Source organism: Strigops habroptila, chromosome 7, assembly GCF_004027225.2.
Source record: "Strigops habroptila isolate Jane chromosome 7, bStrHab1.2.pri, whole genome shotgun sequence".
NCBI classification, from domain to species: Eukaryota; Metazoa; Chordata; class Aves; order Psittaciformes; family Psittacidae; genus Strigops; species Strigops habroptila.
Window position 1 is genome coordinate 31,265,972 of NC_044283.2, and position 21,944 is coordinate 31,287,915.

Sequence of the window (21,944 nt, forward strand, 5' to 3'; positions counted from 1 at the left end):
TAACAGTTTTTGATATTGCATTTCTTCTGACAAACCTATTCAAACAACAATATTTTAGGTGGATAGAGAAGAGCAGAGAGACAAGAGAATTGTCGTCTCTGAGCAAAAAGGTGCATGTCTAGACAGCTGGAACTATGCCTGTACATTCATTTTTGCAAAAGCTATTAAAGCTGCTCACTTTGGAAACAGATTCAGATTTCAGGCTCTGCAGCTTACAAGTAACAGTCCTACACATAGGAAGAAATTACTTTTTTCATAATCTCTACAATTTACCATTTAAATCACTCCTCAATGGAAACTAAATCTAATTTTGCCACGGAAACTGAATGACGCACAGATGTCTCCCCAGCTGTAATCAGCTCCCAGACAGATCACATTGATCAGACCGAGCTCTCGCACAGAATAAAGCATCATCTTCATTTCATGCTGACTGGTGGCTTTTGAGAAAAGCTTTTCTTACAGGAAGAAAACTAAACAGGAGAATTGCTGGAAGTCAAACACCCCATGAGAATTTTAGGCTTGGGCTTCAGCACACTCAGCCTAGTCCTGCAGACGGTGTGATCATTAGCATCTGGGACACAAGCCACACAGCTATCATGCATCTTTGGGTTTAGCTTCTTCCAAAACGAGCCCAAGCTCTGACAGGTTCATGATGGGAAGCAAAGAAAAGCATGTCACAGCATGTGGGATGCTCAGCAGTCGCTTCAGAAGTGTATACAAATCTGAACTGAAACTTTTACTGTAGCCACGCATTTAGAAGCCTCTAAAAGCTTCCTTGGATCCACAACTAAGAAGTTACTTCAAAACAAAACCCATCAAAGTTCTTCGAAGAGTCATTCCCTTTAAAAGTCAACCCCAGAGAGCTGTACTGGTATGCTTTAGGCAAAGCTACTACACTTTAAAGCAAAGGCATCAAACTTCAGGGGTTCTTCATTCCATGTGTATGCAAATGTCCCACATAACACACAGTAAGAATCCATCCTGGTTTTCTGTCAGATAGTCCCTATGTTATTAAAGCCAAAGGCAACCAAAGTTAAAACAAACCACCATCATCTAATGCATAATGGTATTAAAATTAGTTACTAATGGGATTTGAATGCCTCCATCGTAAACTGTAATCCCCGCTCTTGCAACTCAGGTCAGTAGGAATGAAGTGACTGGAAACACACAAACAGAATTCTGCTCTGGAAGTAGAGTCAGTCAGGGAGCAGTGAGTTAGGTCATTTTATAAGCACATGGAAGAGAACTATCCTACCTAAATGAAACAGAATGCAGAACTGAACTGACTAAATACACCTGGAAAAAGTTTGCAACAAAACCACCAGTGCGTTGTTATGTAAGAAAACATTTCTTAGGCCTTTATTTACAAAAGCTTTAATAACAAATACCCTCTGTTATGCAAATTATTTGTTGTTTAAAAAGGACCACCCAGTTACATCATTGTAACTCAATGAAAAAAGGTGTTTTGATTTTTTAAGTACAAGGTAAAACAGAGTAATTTGGCGAACATTTGGAGATTCTTCTACTATTGATTTCCATGCCAAACACGCGCACACAGGCACACGGTGTCGCACATTCCATCATTTCAGGCTAGTATTTAGCTATTCAATACCAGAAAGTCCTTCCTGCACAACTGCTCTGTACACATGCTATGCAGAGTTAAGAATGTCGTTTAGGGTCCTTTAAAACAATATATCTAAAATATATTGCTAAGATATACTCAAAAATAAACTAGCATTACACTCCTCAGGTAATTTTATTAGCTAGAAGTTATTTATATTTTGTTGTTTTACAACAAATATCTGTAACATCTGTCTTTGTAGCAACTACAAAAAAGCACGATTTAATTGTCCTTCTAATTCAATTAAATAGTATTTTTTTCAGATCTTTGGGTTTTGTCTTTAACTAAACTGACTTTCAAAAATCATGAAATCAAGTACGTAATAAATATGACTTCATAAAAAATATTTGAGGTGGACGTTACTAGAATAAAAGCTAGGAAGTTAATCAAGGGAAGCGTGCCATTACAAAACTCCTACTATTCCAATATCCTTCAACTCTCAGCTTCATGGCAAAAATGCTGAAGTGATAGCTGTTCTTTTCCTGAAGGGTGTAAAGCTGTTTTTTCAAGCCTCTTTCCCCCATTACAGAGCGGTTTTAAAGCAGAAGGCCAACCAGCAGTTGACATGTGCAGGATGAGTTTGAAGATGACTGAACACTAGTAAAATAACAGCAGTTACTATGATTTCACTAGTTTGTTTTGCTCGAACAAACAGAGGTTATGCAGCAGGGAAGTCACGTTCTGTGGCTTGAGACACCAAGGCAATACAGCATGAAGCTGCTGAACTTGGCAGATGATTGTTTTCTAGCTGAGGGCTAAAGAAAAAAAAACAAAACAAAACTTCAACTAAAACAGAGGATCTGAGTCAGAGTCACTCTCTAAAGTGCAAATTTGATGGTCCACAATCTTGAATAGCTAAAACGCCTGCATACTGGAAGGAACAGACATGAGTGGGGAAAGTTAGTTACAATCAGTGCCAGTTAATTTGGAGGAGGGAGGGGAAAAGAGACAAAACACCAGAAGATCAATACAGGTAAGTTTACCAGACTTAAAATTCATTATGATTTAACTTTCCCCTTCTCTCTGCCACACTGATCCTATACATGCTTCTTTACAAATGGGCTAGTTATGAGGGCAAAATGTAACCCAGAAAATTTTACATATCAAGATCAAAATTCTGTGATAGGAACAGTCAAGTTTAGTACGTACAAAGGCAGAAAAGAAAGTGTGCTGAGAAAGGGGGAAAAAAAGCCTTATTGTCCAAGGGGTTCAACCAGAGATAAAACCTATATACAAGCACGTGGAGGTCAAAAAGACGGCCTTTCATTTCATTTCATGTCATGACTGTTTGTTGGCTTCTTCTTCATATGCATTTCCTGTGCCATTTTGTACATAAGATGACCCCGAACCAAGGCCGTATAAATGGCCACAATATTTGGCATCATCAATGTGATCTTCAAAGAACATCTAAAGAGTTAAAAGAGAGACAAATTATTGCCAAAGAAAAGGCTCAGTTTAAACAGAATTATAGAAAGGCGTTAAAATGTTACTTTCTTTTTAGCACAACATATCAAATCCCAAGGTGCAGAAGCTGATATAATTAACATAATACACTTAATCTCAACACATTATCAAAATGTGCTCATATGACATGATTCTTTAAAGTAAATCTGTCAAGGAATACAATCAGTCTTCCTGTGCACCCTTCCTGATGAAATAGCCAAATGCAATGTCTTAGTAATTCTGTACTATCAGTTATCACCCACTCTTCTGCAAGTGCAGCAAAGAGATCTCTCCAACCGATCTCTGTGGAGTTTCTCGCATACGCTTAGCATCCACCATTGGTGCCCATACTCTACTCCTCAGTGTCATGGTTTTCATCAGAGTGTGTCTTGAAATGGAGGTATGTCCTCATTTATATTATAAAGGTTTGAGCATGCGGAGAATGTTTGAGCACAAAACCCATTACAGTGTTCAAAGAAATGCAGGACACATTTCCAGCTAGCTCCTCACAGAGAGGAACTTCATTTAATAAGGAACAGCAAAACTGAAGTAGATTTTGTTCTAAGACTTCATTTACACAAGTCTTAATTGCAAAGAGAACCTTTCAGTGGAAGACATACATAACCCATCATATTCTACCTTTCAGACTTAAGTTTTCAAGCAAAATCATGAATTACCCCACAAAAATAAGAGGGCAGACACCTACACAAAAATTTTCACCCTAAAAACTTCATGGCAACCAAGCACCTCCCAGTGGCTGACCTTCCGAATCATCATGATCTTAAGGTCCTTTCCAACCCTAACTATTCTATGATTCTATGACCATCAACATCAGAAACCTAAGACAGCCAGAATCATGCAGGAGCAGGGTGGACACGCTACACAATCTGAATGCAAAGGGCTGCATATACCACCCAGGCTTACAACTTCGCCCTTCAAGGTCTACTCTGAGCACCATGGTCTGGATGGGAAGTTCCGTACTGCAGGAATTGGAGACCTCAATTAAAAGCTTTAAAGCCCCCAACAGTTCTTGAAAGAATTAGGTAGGAAAACTCCAAAACAGCAGTTCTACTGTTGCAGAATCAGTATTTAAGTGTTTCTGATGGGAAGAAACGTATCAGTAACTTTTTTTGGCTGGCACTCCAAAACCCATCAAGCAAGCTGCAAATCCTTCACAGCAATTAGTAAAACAACTTTGTACCTCCAAAAGCATTGTAAAATTATTTTCACTCAAATACATTTCTAAACAATGAACTCTACTGAAGAGACTTTAAAAATGCACATTAAATATTTCTGACTACTGTGCCCTTATTTAGAAAGGCTGCATTTGCAAAGAATCAGAGAAAGTACTGAAAAAAATCATCATAATCAAATCCATGACTGTTGGCTGCTTTGCACTAAAAACCAAGGTTTCTATTTCTCCCAATAACAGCTTTTGGTAAAAAAGCTCAAGAAGCTAATTTGCCACATAACACAAACTGCATCTCGTTAGAGGAATGATCCTGGGTTTGAACCTTTTCCTCTAGAAAACTAACCTGAAAGGCAGTATCTTAGGCATGATTTTCACATACCTTCCCTTTCCCTTTATTTGCTTGGGATTTTGTTTCCAATTCAAGAATGAAAGAACAATACTGGGCAGATGGCAGTTAGCCGCACTGGCCTTGGATCATACCAGAAACACAATCGTCTCTATTATATCTGTAGCCTATGGCCTGCTTGACAACTGCAACAATTCCAGTGGAGGCAGAACAGAGTGCTATGATGAGCAAACCACTTTAAATCATGCATTTATTTTTTACCTGCTGTCTCACCAGTATTTGTCAGAAACTTGTGGTCATTTTCTCCTTTATACAAAAGGTTGCATTACAGAAAGTAGACACTTCACACTAAACCTTATTAAAAGATGAGGTTTGCTACTGCCATCTATTTTGACATGGTAAGCGACACTGAATTGCTAGCAGAATGCCGTGTTCAGAGGTACTGGCATTTGCCCAGTGCAACTGCTTTCCAGAAGAGGTCCGTTTAACATTTATTTGTTCAGCTAATGCAAAGTAACCTAATATCTTCCTGGTGTATGCAGACAAATAGTAAGGAGATGTGAAGCTTCTAAGGCCTGATTTCTCTTACAGCAAACCTTGAATTAACTGACAGATGTATAGTCTTTTAGAACCTGAATTAATCTGTGTTTTACTTAACAGTAAGGAACAAATGCATGGACGTTTTCCACAGCAGCCTGGAAGTCATTATTTAATATACCTATAGCCTGCAAGTTAAGCTGTGACTAGTCAACACTTTTTCCCTCTCTAGGCCTGTCATAAGCAGCAGTGCACACCAGCCGAGTTCTACGCTGAGCAGAAGCTTCCAGAAAGTTGGCTTTAAGTATGGGAGTATGGGAAGCATACTCCCCTGAGAGAGTATGCTTCCAGCAGCTCATAAACTCACTGCAGGAGACACCTAAAAAAAGGTACCCTGCAAAACAGGTAAAGGAAAAAAAACAAAAAACCAAAACCAAGAACCCACAAAAAAAGAATTCAAAAGCCAGGCACAGAAACAGGAAGCAATATTCACTTGCAGCATCTAAGCAGAGAATCAGTAGGGCTGGTTCACACTTACTCTGGGGAAAACACAGGTGGTCTTGTCTTTGTCAAGAGTGACCCCTGACCTCCTTAAAATACAGCAGACTTAACAGAATCAGCAACTCCATCTGCCTATCACAGCACATTACTATCATGGAGATAGATAAAACCAGTATGTCCACCTACTTCTCTCATTTTGAAAAAGGCCATTCCTGTGAGTAAAGAATCAGATCCTGCCTGATGCTGTGGTCCTATCCTTTCCAGCTCTAACTGCTCAGCCACTTCTTGTAATCCACCCTGAAAAAGAAAACAATTGTGTTAACTGCTGAAAAATAAATTAAAGCACAAAACAGAACAGCTGTATTTGGGGCAAATCTGTTACACAAGTCAACCTCAGGCGTATTTTAACATTTGCACAGTAGCTGAAACAGGTATTATACTAAATAAATACACACCTGGAAAAATCAAACATTCAGTATCAATAGCAACATTAGAATTCTATGTCAGTAGTGATTAAATAAAGCAGTATGAACAAAACTACTACTCCTTTGTGTTCCAGCTTCTTGATTAACCAGATGTTATTACTTTACAAAACAACTCCTTTAAGATGTTGAAAGAACTGGCAATGCTGAAGAACAAAACCAGGTGCTCCTGTACTCCTATTTGCATGAAAGTTTAAAAGGTAAAAACATTGTTCTACAAACACAAGAATTCAAGTGCTTACAAATGAGGTGCCCATAAGCCTCCATGACTTAAGATATCCAGGCTTCCTTTGAAACAGGAAGACCTTTTTCTTTCCACTTACCTTTCAACAACTAAGGTGAGAGTTTTTCCACTTCCCCTCACAAAAACCAAGAGTATCCTTAAGTATCTAGCACACTACAGGGAGTCCAGGAAAGTGTTACACAGCAGGCATTTAGAAACCTGATGGTAAAGTCCAAAGAGGAAGAAAGCATCCACTCCATCTCTACAAGACATGCTACCCCTTGTGAAAGTTTGTTTTATCAGCTGTCATAAGAGGATAGGGGGAAAAAAAAATGCAAGAAAAATCCACTGCCTTGCAACTAGTTTTCCAAGATACTAAAATCCAACAGTATAGGCAGCTTTTCCGTTAGAGATCCATATTTGTCACGTGTTGTAATGAAACCTATTTCTTATAAAAGTATTTAAACATCTCACATACAAAAAGGGAACAATTCAAAATAATAATTGTCTCCTTTGAATGTTGATACATGGTGAAGCTACAAAGTTGCAAATCTATCTGCTCTTAAAGGTAAAACTTCTCCAGTTTTGAAGCAAACTTTCTTCCCAAAAAGCTTATGTGAAAAACTATTCCCTTAACTGCAAAGTGACTAAATAAATCTCTTGTTTATTGTTTGGGGATTATTACCCCCCAAATGGTAATAACCATTATGTTTGGAAGCAAGCCTGTCAGAATCTGTTTGGTTTTACACAGAACACAGAGCTGTTGAAGTACAGACATGCTATACTGTAACTGCAGTCTTTTAATGCTGTAAACTACACCGTGAGCACATAATTTTGTACATAAATCCTTTTTTTTTTTTAAGTCATTAAAGCCATAAAGCTACTAGAAACAGACTAAAGCATGTGCACATTCTTTAAGGTCTAGAAAGATCAAAAATGTAAAGACAAAATGCTTAGTGCTCCCATAAGCTTTGGAAGGGAAAAGAATGTTGCGCAGAGGCAGTGTTTTTAAAGAAAGACTGCCTAGTATTAGAGTTCACCTTTCCTTGCACTCTTAACCCATTTCAAGTACAGGAAGGGAAGCAATAAGAGGCAAAAGCATAACAATTACAGTTAAAACTAAGAGCGCAATAAAGCCTGATCTGAAAATGAGATCAAACATTATGGGAATCTCTGTGAATCTTATGGCAACAGGTTTTGGGCCAGGTTTCTGTTTTGTTTAAAAAGATGGAAGCTTCAGTAATACCATTCTGAAGTTACACCTACAAACCAACCTAGTACTGGTATGGCTAATTTTATTCTAGCTTGAGCAGCAAGAATATAGTTTACAAAAGTTTAAGATAGTAAGTCTATACACTATCTGGTTAAGCTCTGAAGCTACCTAGTTTCTTTACGTGCTTGGATACAACATTTGAACACTGCAAACATGCTCGGTAATCTAACTTACACTAAAAAACATGCTGAGGGTTACTGGTCAGCAGAAAAAAAAAAAAGGCATCTCAGATACAAGCATGTTCACTGCTTTCAAACTCCAATACTAAGCTGTGAAGAGTTAGCAACAGCAGGTAGGCGCACACCCTTTCAAGGCATCATTTTCTGCTCCCAAGCCCTCTACTTCCTCAAGCTGTGAATAAGCAGTGTCTCATCGTCAGGTTTTGCTAGCTGTAACACTATCTACTCTAGCTTAAAGTAACTTTGAGGAAAACACAAGAATAAAAATCAGTAGTAGTCATGCAGCAGCTGCAAGCTTTGGAATGCAGCCTTAGTAATTCAAAATTTACAGTAACTGCAGCCTACAGAAGAATGCTTTGAAAGTAGTGCTTTTAATGGTATATATCCATTTGTAAATATATCACACACTACTTGTGTGGAACTTCTCGGTCTATAACTGCAAAATAAAATTTGGTTGTCTCTGAAAATTAATAGACTATTGCGATTCTCTTTCAGGCAAGACTTTCACACTCCAGATAAGAACATTTTATTCTTAGGAGAGAAGGACAAATTCTTCCCGAATTTTCAGACCATCGGTCTTTCAAGAAAAAAGCCACAGACTGATTTACATAATCACACCACCACGGTCAACAGCAAATGCAGCTCAAACTCTGGTTTCATGGCGCTGGTACCAGAATTTATTGTTCTGTACAAACTCCCATATAAAGAGCAAGTTTCCAACAAGGTTTATAAATCTACCTTAGAGTTACCATTACTATCAAAAGGTTTGGAATTGTTTACATAGAACGATTTTTTGAGAACAAGCAGGAGTTTAACCTATAGTACATTAATATCCCAAGTTAACTCCCAACCTGCATGCCAGCAAAGTACATTCATGTCCATTTAAGTTAGAGTAACATACTGTAAATTCAGAAACTTAAAAACAGACTACTTAATTCCACAAAAAGAGCATCAAACAGCTTCCCAATCCTGAAGCACGTTTCTCTTCCCAACGCCAAAAACTCCTTTTTGGCTGTGTGGAGGCAGTGAGTGAGGGACCTACAGCAAGTTAGTGACTTCCATATGAAAAGTAACTTAGACTAGTCAATAAAGGACAACTGCACAGCAGTTCAGTTCACTGCAATTTAATAAGAGATTGAAAGTGACACATTAGGAGACAGTGCATGCATTTTTAGAGTCACAAAACTGCATGTTTAGCAATTTGTTTCTGATAGCTGCTCTCGGTACAGTACAAGTCCATCACAATTTCATCACTGGTAAATCTGGAGGGGTAGGGTAGTCCACATCCCTTCCCTGCTGTCATTACCAGTCTGCATGTTAGGTGACAGGATCAAGATTTACTGCAGGAAACTGACCTACATACTGAGCTCTGAAAAAAATAGTGTCACCCTTTTTCTTAAGGTTTGCTGAAATAAAACCTGGGAGGGTTTATCTTGTCTCCAAAAAAACATTAGCATCTCTAAACAATGAAGGTTACACAAAACTACATCTTAATGAAATGACAGGAAATATAATCCCCCTCTTCCCCAAACTCACTGGGAATGTCACCTCCGGAATGGTGACATTGTCACCTCTCCTACATCACTAAAGTTGGATTACACATTCTGGTTTTGGAAAGCATGTTGCGACCACTAAGACATCAGATTCTTTACTTTGTTTCACCAGGAGTGATAAAGTGAGGATGTTTTTTGTTTGGGGTTTGCCTCCCCTAGCCCTTCCTTTAAGACTCCTGAAGTTTATGAACATTTAATTTTTTCTTCTGGCCCCTGTGGAGAAAAACTGTGTGTATGATGTTTGCTAATACTCGGCCATGTGCCCAGCTGATTATACCAATAACAGCTCTAGATGAACACAGGTAGGTGTATTTCTCTTTTTGACTCGAAGGGAGGTCTCCTTTTTCAACATTAATTCAATTAACGAAAGGATTCACACTATTTACTTCCCACACAAGTAGGCTACTAAAGATTTACATGCTCTATTAGTTTATCTCAGAAAGAAACAGAGGACTATAAACTGCATGCAGATCACTGGTTCAGCACGATGAAGCGGCAAGCCATCCCTTAGGATTTGGTTGTACTACAGTCAGTGTTCTTTTTCCTGCAGGTTCTCATTAAGAAAGCCTAGAGAATCGAATTACTTCCCATAAAAGCAGCAAGCCATTAACTGCTATGCACCTCCTTCCAGCAGCAGTCTAGACTCTTACAGTTTTTTGGCAAGTAAAGCTGTCCACAGTCCCCGTAGCCTCTTTCATTTGCTGTCTTCCCCTTCGCATACTTAGTTCCAGTTTCCATTCATCCTCCAGGCCAATTAAGTATCCAAATTTTATGCCTGACAGAGTAAGCCAATTAGTAGCCCCACTGGCTTGACATGAGATTAGTTTCTAGTACTGCTTTTTTTGCCTAGAAGTCACATGTTGTCCCTGAACATATGCTGTTGTTTATCTTTCCTTATGAAGCCATCTGAAATATTCTTCACTCCATTCCTCTTCCAAAGATAATTCCACAGCATCATCGTTGCAATTACCTTTGCCAAGATGACTGCAGTCCTTTAGCGGACTGCACAATGAGGAAATAAAGAATATACAAAACCCATCAATTCTGATGGCTCAAAAAGTGAAGGATTAATTTCAAACATGGGTTTATCATCTGTCAACAAAGCCTGGGCACTGTAAATGCAGCATCAACATGCAATTTTTAACAGGTAAGCAGTTATAACAGTTGCAATGTGCTCCCACCTGCTTCTATCAATAGCCTTTAATATTAAATACATAAAGCTCGAGACAACAGTGCTTAATAGGTATTATCAAAGCAAAACCAGAAAATGGGCATAAAGAATTCTGTCTCCAAACACAAAATTTGTTCTGAGCCATTAGCAGGTACTTACCTTCAGATTTTTGCAGCTCTTCATGAGATACTTTACATCATAGATGACCGGGAAAAACAACCGCAGTATCTCAAAGAAGTCCAGCTCTTCTTCAGGTAAATTAGAGTTTGTCAGGATTTTGATTAGATAGCCAAAGTCATATCCACTGCAAATTAATAACAAAAACAATATAAGCCAATAATTTAGAAGCATCCTTCTCACTTCCAACATCAAGACTTCATTACACATTAACAGGACACTTTGCTTAATTTCAATGCAGTTAAGACTGACTCTTACGAAACGCTAAGCTTTAGTGTAAATGACCCTATTACACACCCCAGAGAAAGTATTTTAATTTAGTCTGAGCGAGGCCAAGAACACAAAGAAGCAAAAAGGTCTGCCTATAGGACTTCCTCTAAATCCTGAAACAAGGTAATGCTGCTGTGGCTTCATCTGAGAAGAACTTACACCAGAGTGTAAGAATAGAGTTTCTCACTACAAACTGAACAAGACAGAGACTTCTACAGTTCTTGAAATACAAAAGATTAAGGAGTTTCCAGAGCCAACACATGTTTATGTCTGAAGGCAAGTTACACTCTCATCAACAAAGAAGAGCGGATTGTCTTTCAACTTCCCCAATTAAACCAGCACACAGTTAGACAACTGGAAAAAGATTATAGACTATTACTCTGTTCTTGCCTCCAAAAAGAGTAAGTTGGAAAAACTTCTGTGTGTACATGTAAGTCAGCAGGAAGCAGCAAGATAATCTAGCAGTACAGGTTTGGTAGAAGAAACTGAGATATTATAGTATGTATGTGGAACGAAGAATTTGGGAAGACTTCCTTCTTGAGAGCCTGACTGAAGAATGAGGACATAGGAACAAGGTGAGGCAGTAAAAGGGAAACCATATACTGTCACAAAGGGTTATGATAGGAAACATAGGGTTTAAAGCACAGGAAAGACAGATGTCAGGTACTAAGCAGGACTAAATGCCACAACAAAAAGCAGTGATGCCTAGTTATTCTTTTCCCTAGGAAGACAGAAGTTAAAAGCCATGATCTGATCATGAATCTGATCTGATCCCTTGCAGGACTGCCTGTGTACACATACGTACATACACTAGATGGGGGCAGATACGTTCTCTTCTTTGTTATTAGGTTTGCATTGAACCAAATCAGTTCCTAGATTTTACTGACATGCGATTTTAAAAACACCTGTACTAACAAAGATGATGAAAACACATAGCAGGGCTGCTTCTACTGAAGGCTGCACCAGCTCTGCTGCTTAAGGAACTTTTGTGTATAGCTGGGAGACAATTAAGTGAACTGACGGCTACCACAGACTCCAAATTCCCAGTGTAAGACTTCATGTTCATTCTTGCTTACATGAGGATCATCCCCAAAGGCAAGAATTCTGCAACTTGGTAAGTACTGACCGAGATCTTTATCTGAGAGATGAGCAGAATTAACTGAGAGAGTACAGAAGACAAATCAGTTACAAATAGGCACTGTAGTACTGGTCCTGTGGATATTTAGCACCCATAAAGACTGATGACTTCTGACGTAAGCTCAAGGCTTTAGCTTGCAAGTTCAATGTGAAGAGGATTGCTTTTTGTACCTTTCTTATATGACGGGGTTCTCTACATCATCTTATGATTTTCCAGACAGAGGGTAGAAAATATTGAACATACCGGGAATGAATTGAATGTTTGCTAGAAGTCCATTATTATAAGATATACAGAAGTAATGGACTATTGCAGCCCTCCCATGGGGGGTTTCCAGTACTCTATAAACAGGAATTTCATGTTGAATGAATCCTGCACTGCATCTGGTGCCTTGAAGCTGTGCTGGCAGCACTCCAACCTCTACAGCAGCAGCCACTGGCCAGGCGCAAAGAAGCCCAAGATAAATAAGGATTTCAGCCGAGTCTTATAAAGTAAGAATTTGAAATATACTTGGCAAAACAGTAGCTTGGAAGCTTAGTTTTATTAGATCACAGGGAGGGGAAGGGGGGAAGCCTGTACAAGCATAAAGCCTCTAGAGAAAAAAAATGAAAAAAGCCACGTTAGCAAAAAAGGCTGTTCAGAAAAATGCAGAAAGGGCTGTTCAGAATTAAGAAGACTTACTCCACTAGAGACGAGAGAGCTTATTAACTCACTGAATTCCTGACATTGGTCATCCTTGTGGCTCAAATGTAATAGCTGTATTAAAACTTTTAAAGTGAAGAAAACAGTATTTGTGGTCCTCTTAAGGTTCTTGACTTCCCTCCTCTACCCAGAAGAATTATGTACATGACTGAATTACTATCAAACATACACTCTCAAACACTTTCAACTTCTATTAAGAAGGAAGTACTGTAAGAAAAGAAAGATTCATTTACTATTTGTATTGAGAGGGAGCAGGCTGTCATAGATCTGCAATTTTGATGAATTCCTCTCCCCCTTGGCGACTGTAGCAGATTCTTTCATTCCAGGATCCTCATGCATAAAAAGGAACATGGTATTCGAACAGTGGGTTTAACAGACATGATTGCTCTTCCACTGCATGACTACATTTCAGTCAGATATCTGCTCTGGGATCCTAAGCCTGAGTTAGCTTTCGTCAGCTCAAACAAACGATGTCTCACATTTCTTAAGTTCCAGCTGCTTAGACTTAGTCCCATTGTGCTCATAACAATCACCACAAACCACACTTTGCTAATCACAATTGCAGTATAAAAGCATTTACATAATCTTTGTAGTATACTTTTTTCGGGGTAATATGCTCCAGTCATCCAAGCTTACAGACATAAGGACCATCACTCCAATTCGAGACTAAGATACATCCAGTTCAAAAATTTTTGAGTGGCCACTGCTGCTGAATGCTGACAAGGGTAAGAAAGTCCACAATGAGCAATTTGGTAATTACATGCTCATTAAAGAACTTTTCTTCTAATCCTCTAACAGACAATTAGTGGTTGGTTTCTACCCTGAAGCACATAGGCTTCCTTTCCTTATAAAGCTTTCACTAGTCCCAATATAATCACCTAATGTTACTTAGTGCAGCTAACCACAATCCCTGGAGCCAGAAAGCTTTTTTCTTTTCTTTTTTTCACTGAACATGGACAGCTGTAGGCAACAAGACCATGGAAAAGATCAAAGATGCCTGTATTTCTTTCCCCTTCTTCCAGAAATTCAGATAGCCAATTAACAATGAACTCTACTCAAGCACCAGCAGTCTCTGAAATAAATCAAAACCTGACAGACCTGAGAAAGCTTTAGTTTATTTTCTAACTGGCTAACAGAAATGAGCCAACAGATTCAATTTTACTAAAAACAGTTCGGCACAAATGCGTATTGAAATACAATAGCTTGGAACCTTCCCACTTCCAAAAAACATCTGGGTTAAGAGAGAGGCATATCTGCATAGTGCCTCCAAAGGTAGATTGAGGAGGTTGCACACAAGTGGACACTCAAAGCTTCAGCACATCAGCCAGTTGAACATCCACAACAACAGTATTTGAGCTGTTCTGTTTTATAACTTGTTAGACTGCCAAGCACTCACAGCTCTTGACTGTGACAAGAATCAGAAATTCAGGGCTTCCCCCTCCTCTCTCAGCTCAAAATACATTTTAACACACACAAGATTTGAGTTGCTTATGAAGTTGTGATATATACAAGAATCAGTGACAGTGCAAATGGTTCTTCACTTATGCCTGGCAGAGCTGCAGATCCACAGAGATTTGCCAGTAAGTAAGGAAGCCAAGGCAGCTACATCAAAATGCAGAGCTAAAAAGCACAAAGCACACAAAGAAAGCTATTTTAGAAGCTAAGAACTTAGAAATAAACTACGTAAGAGTTCAAGTAAATCAAAGACTGGGAAATGAAACAAAACCAACACACAAGCTCACTCTGAAAAAGGAGTAATTTCCCTCTGCCCACTTCCTAAGATACTCATAAACTTGGAGGATTAGCAGTAACTGAAGCATTTTAAGGAAACAGAACCAATAGCACAGTCAGCAACTATCAAGTACACCTTTTTTCAGTAGTAAAATAACTACTGCATGGAAAGCCTACATGAAACAAATTTAACAGAGCTGTCCTGTTGTTTAAGCTTCCACTGACAATCCATAATCACAGTCAACACAAGATATATTTAGAAACAGCTGTTTACTAATCTTTGTGGCACATTTTATGTGACTCATGCTCATTTGTAGCTTTGTGCAATCTCAGCTTAACCCATTACTCCCAAGTTCGGTGCTCAAGACAATATCAACATACTCTATCAAGCACAAGAGCCTTTAAACAGTTTCTGACATCAAGCAGAGTTGTGGATAATCAGTGTTGGATAAACATTTACTGAAATAGCTGTTTAAGAGGATTTCTAAAGACATTTTCAGTGAAGTCTACAACAGCAACTCATTTTAGCACAGATGAAATTGGACTTTGATAAAGCCATTCCAAACACCTTCATAAGCTGCACTAGTAAAAACTGCATTATTGCTCAAAGTTTGCACTACACTTCAACCAGCATGAGAGTCAGGAATCACACACAATCGATGTAATTATGCTTTAGAAAGAATCCCTAGTGTGGAAATGGTTCAGGTATTCTTTTGCTAGGATAGCTTACGCTGGACCCTTAAACTTACTAGGTGATATTGGAAAAACACACTTGTAGCTGTTAACTGCTTCTACGTGGTTGCTGATGTACCAGATACATGCGTAACACGCCTCCCCACCCCTTCTCCTGATCCACCCAGATTATTTTACTATAGTCAAGTGAGAATCAAAAATATGCACATAAAAGCCCATAATAATGGGTTTAGGAAGCTGAAAGAAACATAATTCACTAATTCAGCCTTTGTAGTTCGACACAGTTCATGGCATTCAGTATTCTTCCCCCAAGGTGCTGCCACAGTAGCAGGATAGCAAGAGTAAGATTATTTTGGAGTCATATTGTGAGTAGAGACAGCTGCCAGTGGAAGATGGAGGCAGATCAGGTGACAAGCGTACTCAAAGAGGATCTCCCCTTTTTTTTTTTGTTAGCTGCCTTTTCCCCCCCTCCTTTTGGAAAGAAAGTCAGTCTAATACTTGCATTCTACAAAGCAAGTCAAAACGATGAACTCCACAACAGGCTGTTATATGCATCTTTCTTTTACTGTTTTACATTGCTTGCTGAAGAAATCCTTATTTGTCAGTTGGTTAAAAATATAAACACTTCTCTAATTCCATGTGACTCTCTCTTCAAGCCTCCCCTCCAAGATTTAATACTTAAGAATGAATAATTTCCTTTTTTTCTAATTTTGTCATCTAGATAATACTGCTCACCAATGCAGCATGCGTGATAAACAAGAATAAGACTGTAAGGAAACTACTAGACTAAGCTAAAATGTCTGCTCTACCTTTGTTGACCTGCTTAGCAGCCAGCATTTAAGATGTCAACCTGAGGGCATTACATAGCAACAAGCCATTAAAGCCACTGATGCTTGCAAAAAGTGCAAATTATCTCTGGCAGGTAGCTGACTACACAACAACTACTGCCTAAGTTTTAAGGTGTTAAATCTTATTAACGCCTGAAGGTCTTTTGTATCTTGACAGATTCATAGAGATTTAGCATTCACATTTCTATTTCTACATCTTCTACTGGAAGATGTGCTCCTGTGATGGCATGAATAGTAAAATATATTCAAGGCTTTGAATATAGAATCAAGGCTTATCAGGACTCTCCTTCCAAGACAGGTAATTTCAGCTGCCCAGATTACCAGGAGATTTAGAACAAATTTAAAAGTGCTTTATAGAACTCTTCTCTGATAATTCTGCAGTCTCTCAATGAGACAAACTGCATTTGCTCAATAATTGCTTAGGAATAGTTTGCTTTTATCGTCGTTACAATTATTACTTGCATGTGTGATATTAAAAGATACAATGCCACCTGCTGGCTTAGGAGATTCACGTTTTTCTGGTTTACAGTTTTCTGGTTACAGTGTAACCACCACCACACTCTATTCTAATACAAAATTAGTACTACAGCAGAAATACTTTCTAAGTCACACGAGATGTGAAATCCAAGCTCTAGAATTCAATAATCAATATCGAAAACTCCAATCCTTAACATGCAGAATTTACCTATGAAAGGAAAGCCACTTGACCCCTTCACATAGTACAACTCCTGATGTCATAAGCAGTTCTGCGAAGTACTGCGTCTCAATTCCTTCTTCTTCATGCTTTTTAAACTGGATACCAGATGTTGTCAACAGTTCAATAGAGTCCTGGGCATACATATCTTCTCTAAAAAAAGAAAGAGGAAAAGTAAATTTCAAAATATACAAACCTCAGTGATTATAAACCTGGTATCATTTCTTTTTTTGATGTTCACTCAACAGACTTCACCAGCACAGAGCAGGAGCAACTTCATTTTTTTTCCCCGTGTTAATTTCAAAACAAACCATTTTCATAGCTTTTGGGAACCTTCACTAGCATTTCACCATTCCCAGCACCTCCATTCTCACCTCCTTCATAAAAAACTAGTTCCTAATCCTCTTCCCGTTACCTAGAACTCCTCTTTTGCAAATCTAAGGAAAGTGAATGTATGAATACAGATATTTTATCGAATAAGATCTATTACTGGAGCTGTGACAAATGAAACATAACAGTTGAAGCCCTAACATGTTACATTATAGAACTAGGAACAGTACACTTCAGATCCCAATGCTGTATTCGTTCTGTGGATAATATTTTTCACATATTCTTATGATTTAAGCCTATGTAAATTTTTAGACATCAAAACTTCCTTCTCACTACAACTGGAAATTAAGTCTTTGTTCCACCTAGTCAATCCTTAAAATCCAGGTAGCCTAACATTTTCTTTCTAAAAGACCATCTTCTAATAGCCATATTTTGGACCTAAAATTTAACAGGCTGGAAAAAGATTCCTTTATGCCTTGTTTGATCCCCTCTTATCCCTCTATTTATTCCCTTTACTACTAATATTTTTGTAAAGTCAGGGATTTTTGATGAAATGGATGCTTGGGTTTTTTCCCCCTAAAGTTTAACCTACCTAGAAGATGATACTCATATTACTGTCCACAACATAGTATTCTACAGTCTCTTCAGTGTACAGTTTTCAATTTTAATAAAAAAAAATAAAAAAACCCAACCAAGACAAATCACAGAAAATAAAACAGACACGACAACTAATATATCAAACTTGACTACTAGATTCAGTCATAGACTTATACTCCTTATTCCTAACAGCAGGTCATCATTCATCAGAACTCAGAGATACATTCTCGAGACTGTGTTGTATTTTTCCCCTCCCTCCCACACAGCTGCTCATTAGTTCTCCAGCTTTAAGGCATCAGCTTCCCAACACCTGTCCACCTCCATAACGCATTAAAGAACCCATCCAAACATGCCTATTTTAAAAGAAGGAGCTTCAATTCTAGTTTGTTGCTCTGCACTCATCAGGTGGATAGTTAGTTTAGAGAAATATTTATACTCTTTAAAAGCACACTATAGCAAGACCTGGCTGGAACCACACACAAAAAAATTACCTTCCAGGAACAGCCAACAGCTGTTTTGCTTTAGGAGCAGAACACCTGGCACAGGGCCACTTCCCAAAAGGAAGTTTAGGAACAGACAAAAGTAAGAGATTTCTCCAACCACGTAAAGGAAAAAAACACTCATGCTTTATGCAGCACTTACCTAGCTCACATTTTGTACAAAATCCCTCAGTGAACTACTAATGAATGCAATAGGTGACTGCCTATCTTGCCTTACTAAGCTGTCCTATCTACGCAGTATCTGGCACAAATGGATGGAAACCTACTTTTATTTTCAGTTGCTTGACATTAAGTGGACCTTTGAAGAAAATAAATAAAACATAACACAGGCTCTTCTTCCCAGATCACAGTTTGGAAGTTACTAATTCATTTCTCCTCCTCCCATATTTAGCCAGATTAGTATATTCTTCTATTAAGAAAACAGAAACCTTCTATACAGCATTTATATGGCCAGGTAAGTTTAGAGATACCAAAATAACAAATCCATACTCCCATTTCTTTCAAGAGGTGCTTCAAACAAAGCTTTTTTAAAAAAAGCATGTCATTCCTCAGCCCAAACTGACTGGTGACAAGACACAGCACTGATAGTTTAGAAAAGCTGAAAGATCAAGAGACAGCAGCAGGTTTTTTTTCTTTCTAAGAAGCCTGATTACTTTAAAAACACTCCTTTTTATCTGCAGAAGAAAAAAAGGTCTGTTCTCTGAAGCTCCCTTAGGCTGCAGTTTTAACTCACGTACATCAACCTGTCCAGTGATCAGCTTGTAAACTGCCAAAAGCCTTCAACACACTTAAGTCTGAGAAGTATTTGCACTGATAACTCAACTAAGGCCATATGAAAACTTATCACACCAATTATGTTTACTTCAGGAAAAAACTCAAGATACCGGGTAACCTTGTCAGCTACCTGCTAAAGATCAGAACTCCACAGAAGCGTCTGTGGAGTTCCCACTGGAAAAGTTTGGTTTATACTTATTTATCGTTGATGAAAATCACATTGTGAAATAAAGTTCACAATATTACTCTAACAGATCATAAAAAAAAAAAAATCAACCAACACTTTACACAAATAATCCATAACAAAAATCTTCCCAGGAGTTGTGTTGTAGAATCAACAATCTATTCTTCACCAAAAAGGGTTGTCAAGCATTAGAACAGGCTGCCCAGGAAAGTGGTGGAGTCATCATCCCTGGAGGTATTTAAAAGACCTGAGATTGTAGATGTGGCACATATGGAATGATTTAGTGGTAGACTTGGCAGTGCCAGGTTAACAGCTGGACTTAATGATCTTAAAGGTCCCTTCCAACCTAAACGATACTATACAAGAAAATTAAAATACAGTAGCTCAGAGTATGTAGCTTTGAAAAACACACGACAAACTGCTGCAGTATTAAATAGCTGAATGTAATTTACTAGTGTATTATCTAGAACTTATTGTGAGTCTCTTAAGAATAATGTTATTTTAAAGAGGACATAGCACACTTGCTTTAGAACTTGCTGATATTTGTCATGCGTCCTTCTAGACACTTCGGTTACATTTCATTTTTTCTTCACATTGGTATTTTCCACTTAAAAATATGAAAAGAAATAACATGTGACTTCTGTAACATCTAGTCAGAGTTAAACTAAGGTAGAAGCAGTGTGAAATTCCAAATATGAAAACACTGAGCTAACTCTTGCACCAAGTATAACTGTCTCTTTTTGAAACCTTTTAACCAAATTACCAACAGTAAGACAGACTGTACAGAAGTGAGGAAAGAAAGCATGTGTGTGACTGACAAAATTTTTCCCTCACGTAAAGTATCTATAGCATTCCAATTATTTAGATAAAAAGAGTTGCTACAGGTTCCACAACCTAGAACACATTTTAAGGAAGTGAGAAACATACATTCACCAGCACAGACATTTAACACTTACGTTAAATTAAATTTAAAATTAAATTGCCAAGTTGATGTTCCTGGAGGGTATTCTCCTTGCTCGTTCATAAAAGTCAGTCCTAGTTGAATTATTTTTAGCAAGTCTACGTTGCAGCGTAATAATTGGTACTGATAGTCTGCATTGCTTCTGAATTCTCCAATAGGCCTTGCAACTACTCCTGGAAATTCTGTATCCTGCAAGAACAGAATTAAAACTTCAACAAAAGACACCCGTAAAAATACACGCTGCTCATTCATTCAAGCATCTTACAGTTTCATAGCTGAAGATTACTGTGTGTAAATTTAGCTTTTAAAAAGGTAACAATCAGGATCCTAATGTTTATACAGCGTTAATTCAACCTTAAGATTCCATTATTCTTTCAACAAAAATGGGTGAACAAGTCCATAGGTTTCATTTACCAACATCAAATGAAGGCATCATGTTTTTCATGGTAATTTGCTAGATAAACATCAAATGCCCACTTACCATAGCTACATAGTTATACTTCCGTATAACTTGACGAATTTTCTTCATCTCTTCGTCTAAGTTACAAGCCCAAACTTCACAGATTCTTTGGCTATGGTCTACGGTAGCTGCTGGCATAGTGGGGGGCTTTAGAGACCATACATCAAAAGTTACACTTGACTGAGGATCAGTTTCAAAAAAACATCAACTGTTTATTTTTTTTAACCTAAAAGACAAAGCAAAGTATCAGAGTATAAGTTTTTATTCTTCATTTATCGGGGGGGGGGGGAACCCACTTTAATAACAGGATCGAGCCTTATTCTTCGGAATTTCATACAAGAAGCACAACACAGCCACCAAAACCACGCAAATTTCAGCTATGTGAGTTCAGAATACTGCCTGAAACTGAAACTCTACGGTTTTGTTAGTAACTTCATTTCTTGCACAAAGCCTTGCGAACGAGCAAGGAGCACTAGTTCAACAGATGAGACACCTGATCCCACAAGCGCTATTCCCCCATGGGTTACGAGAGCACATTCCTGTGGATGCCACGGCTGCGTGCAACAAGAAACGAAGCGGCACAGCGACTATTAGCGTTACGCCGAACTGGGGGCACTGCGGACGGCGGGCAGCCGCCCGCGCTGGCCGCCTCCCTGGACAGGGGAGGCTCTTTCAGCTCGTACGGGCCGAGGTGACTGAGACACAGCCCCACCGACGCAGCTCACGGGTTCCTTGTGCGTACAAGGCCCGAGGAACGCCTGAAGGAGCCGCAGAGCCGCGCAGGGCAGCACCCCGCCGTGGGGAACGGGCGGCAGTGGGAAGGGGCCACCCGAGCTTACCTTGCCCCACCCCGGTCTGGGGCCGGCGAAGGCTCCGCTCCCGCGCCCGCCTCCAGCGGCAGCCGCGCGGCCCGCGAAGCCACGACCCAACCGCAGCGGGCCGCCACGACCACCGGTAAAGCAGCGGGGCCAGCGCGGGCCCGAGCGGGGCACGGCACCGGGCCGCCCTAGTGCCTCCCCCCGCCCGCCGCCGCCGCCGCCGCCGCCGCCCCCCCTCGCGGCTCACTCACGCTGCCGGCCGGGCGGGCCGCGCCGGGCCGGGCCGGGCCGCGGCGCTGTGGCGGAGGCCCCGCGGCGGCCCGCGATCGCCCCGCAGCCCCCAGCCGCCGCGCGACACGCAGGAAGCGCCGCCCCGCCGCACAAAAGCCATTACATCATCGCCGCGCGCCGCCGGGCGGACTTTCCCCCCTCACCTCTGACCGCCGCCGCCAACGGCGGCGCCAATCACCGCCCGCGCCTTTCCGCCGCCGCTCGGGTCAGGGGCGCGCGGCGGTGACGCAACCCGCACGCCGACGTAGCGGCGGGGCG

At 39.7% G+C, this 21,944-nt stretch overlaps 1 protein-coding gene across 6 annotated transcripts; it reads right to left on the reverse strand.

Moving 5' to 3' along the window:
- Positions 1-1,329: 1,329 nt before the first annotated feature.
- On the reverse strand, positions 1,330-21,909 carry CNOT7 (CCR4-NOT transcription complex subunit 7). 6 transcript variants are annotated; one of them, XM_030493169.1, is made up of 8 exons: positions 21,830-21,876; positions 20,599-20,803; positions 20,113-20,306; positions 18,190-18,249; positions 16,763-16,924; positions 10,681-10,825; positions 5,827-5,937; positions 1,330-3,028 (listed from the first exon to the last, which is right to left on the reverse strand). In XM_030493169.1, the coding sequence occupies exons 2-8, from the start codon at positions 20,713-20,715 to the stop codon at positions 2,900-2,902; spliced, it is 918 nt and encodes a 305-aa protein (XP_030349029.1). In that variant the 5' UTR covers positions 20,716-20,803; positions 21,830-21,876; the 3' UTR covers positions 1,330-2,899. The 6 variants fall into 6 exon arrangements, with proteins under 6 accessions (XP_030349029.1, XP_030349027.1, XP_030349028.1 ...); XM_030493167.2 differs by lacking the exon at positions 21,830-21,876 and adding an exon at positions 21,647-21,816; XM_030493168.1 differs by lacking the exon at positions 21,830-21,876 and adding an exon at positions 21,417-21,504.
- Positions 21,910-21,944: the final 35 nt, after the last annotated feature.

Coding starts and splice junctions, on each gene's coding strand:
- CNOT7 (XM_030493169.1), bottom strand. CDS start 20,715: ATGCCAGCAGCTACCGTAGACCATAGCCAAAGAATCTGTGAAGTTTGG. Junction 18,250..20,112: donor AATTTTAAATTTAATTTAAC/GTAAGTGTTAAA, acceptor TCCTTTTGGGAA/GTGGCCCTGTGCCAGGTGTT. Junction 3,029..5,826: donor CCTTTTTCAAAATGAGAGAA/GTAGGTGGACAT, acceptor TTAACTCTTTAG/ATGTTCTTTGAAGATCACAT.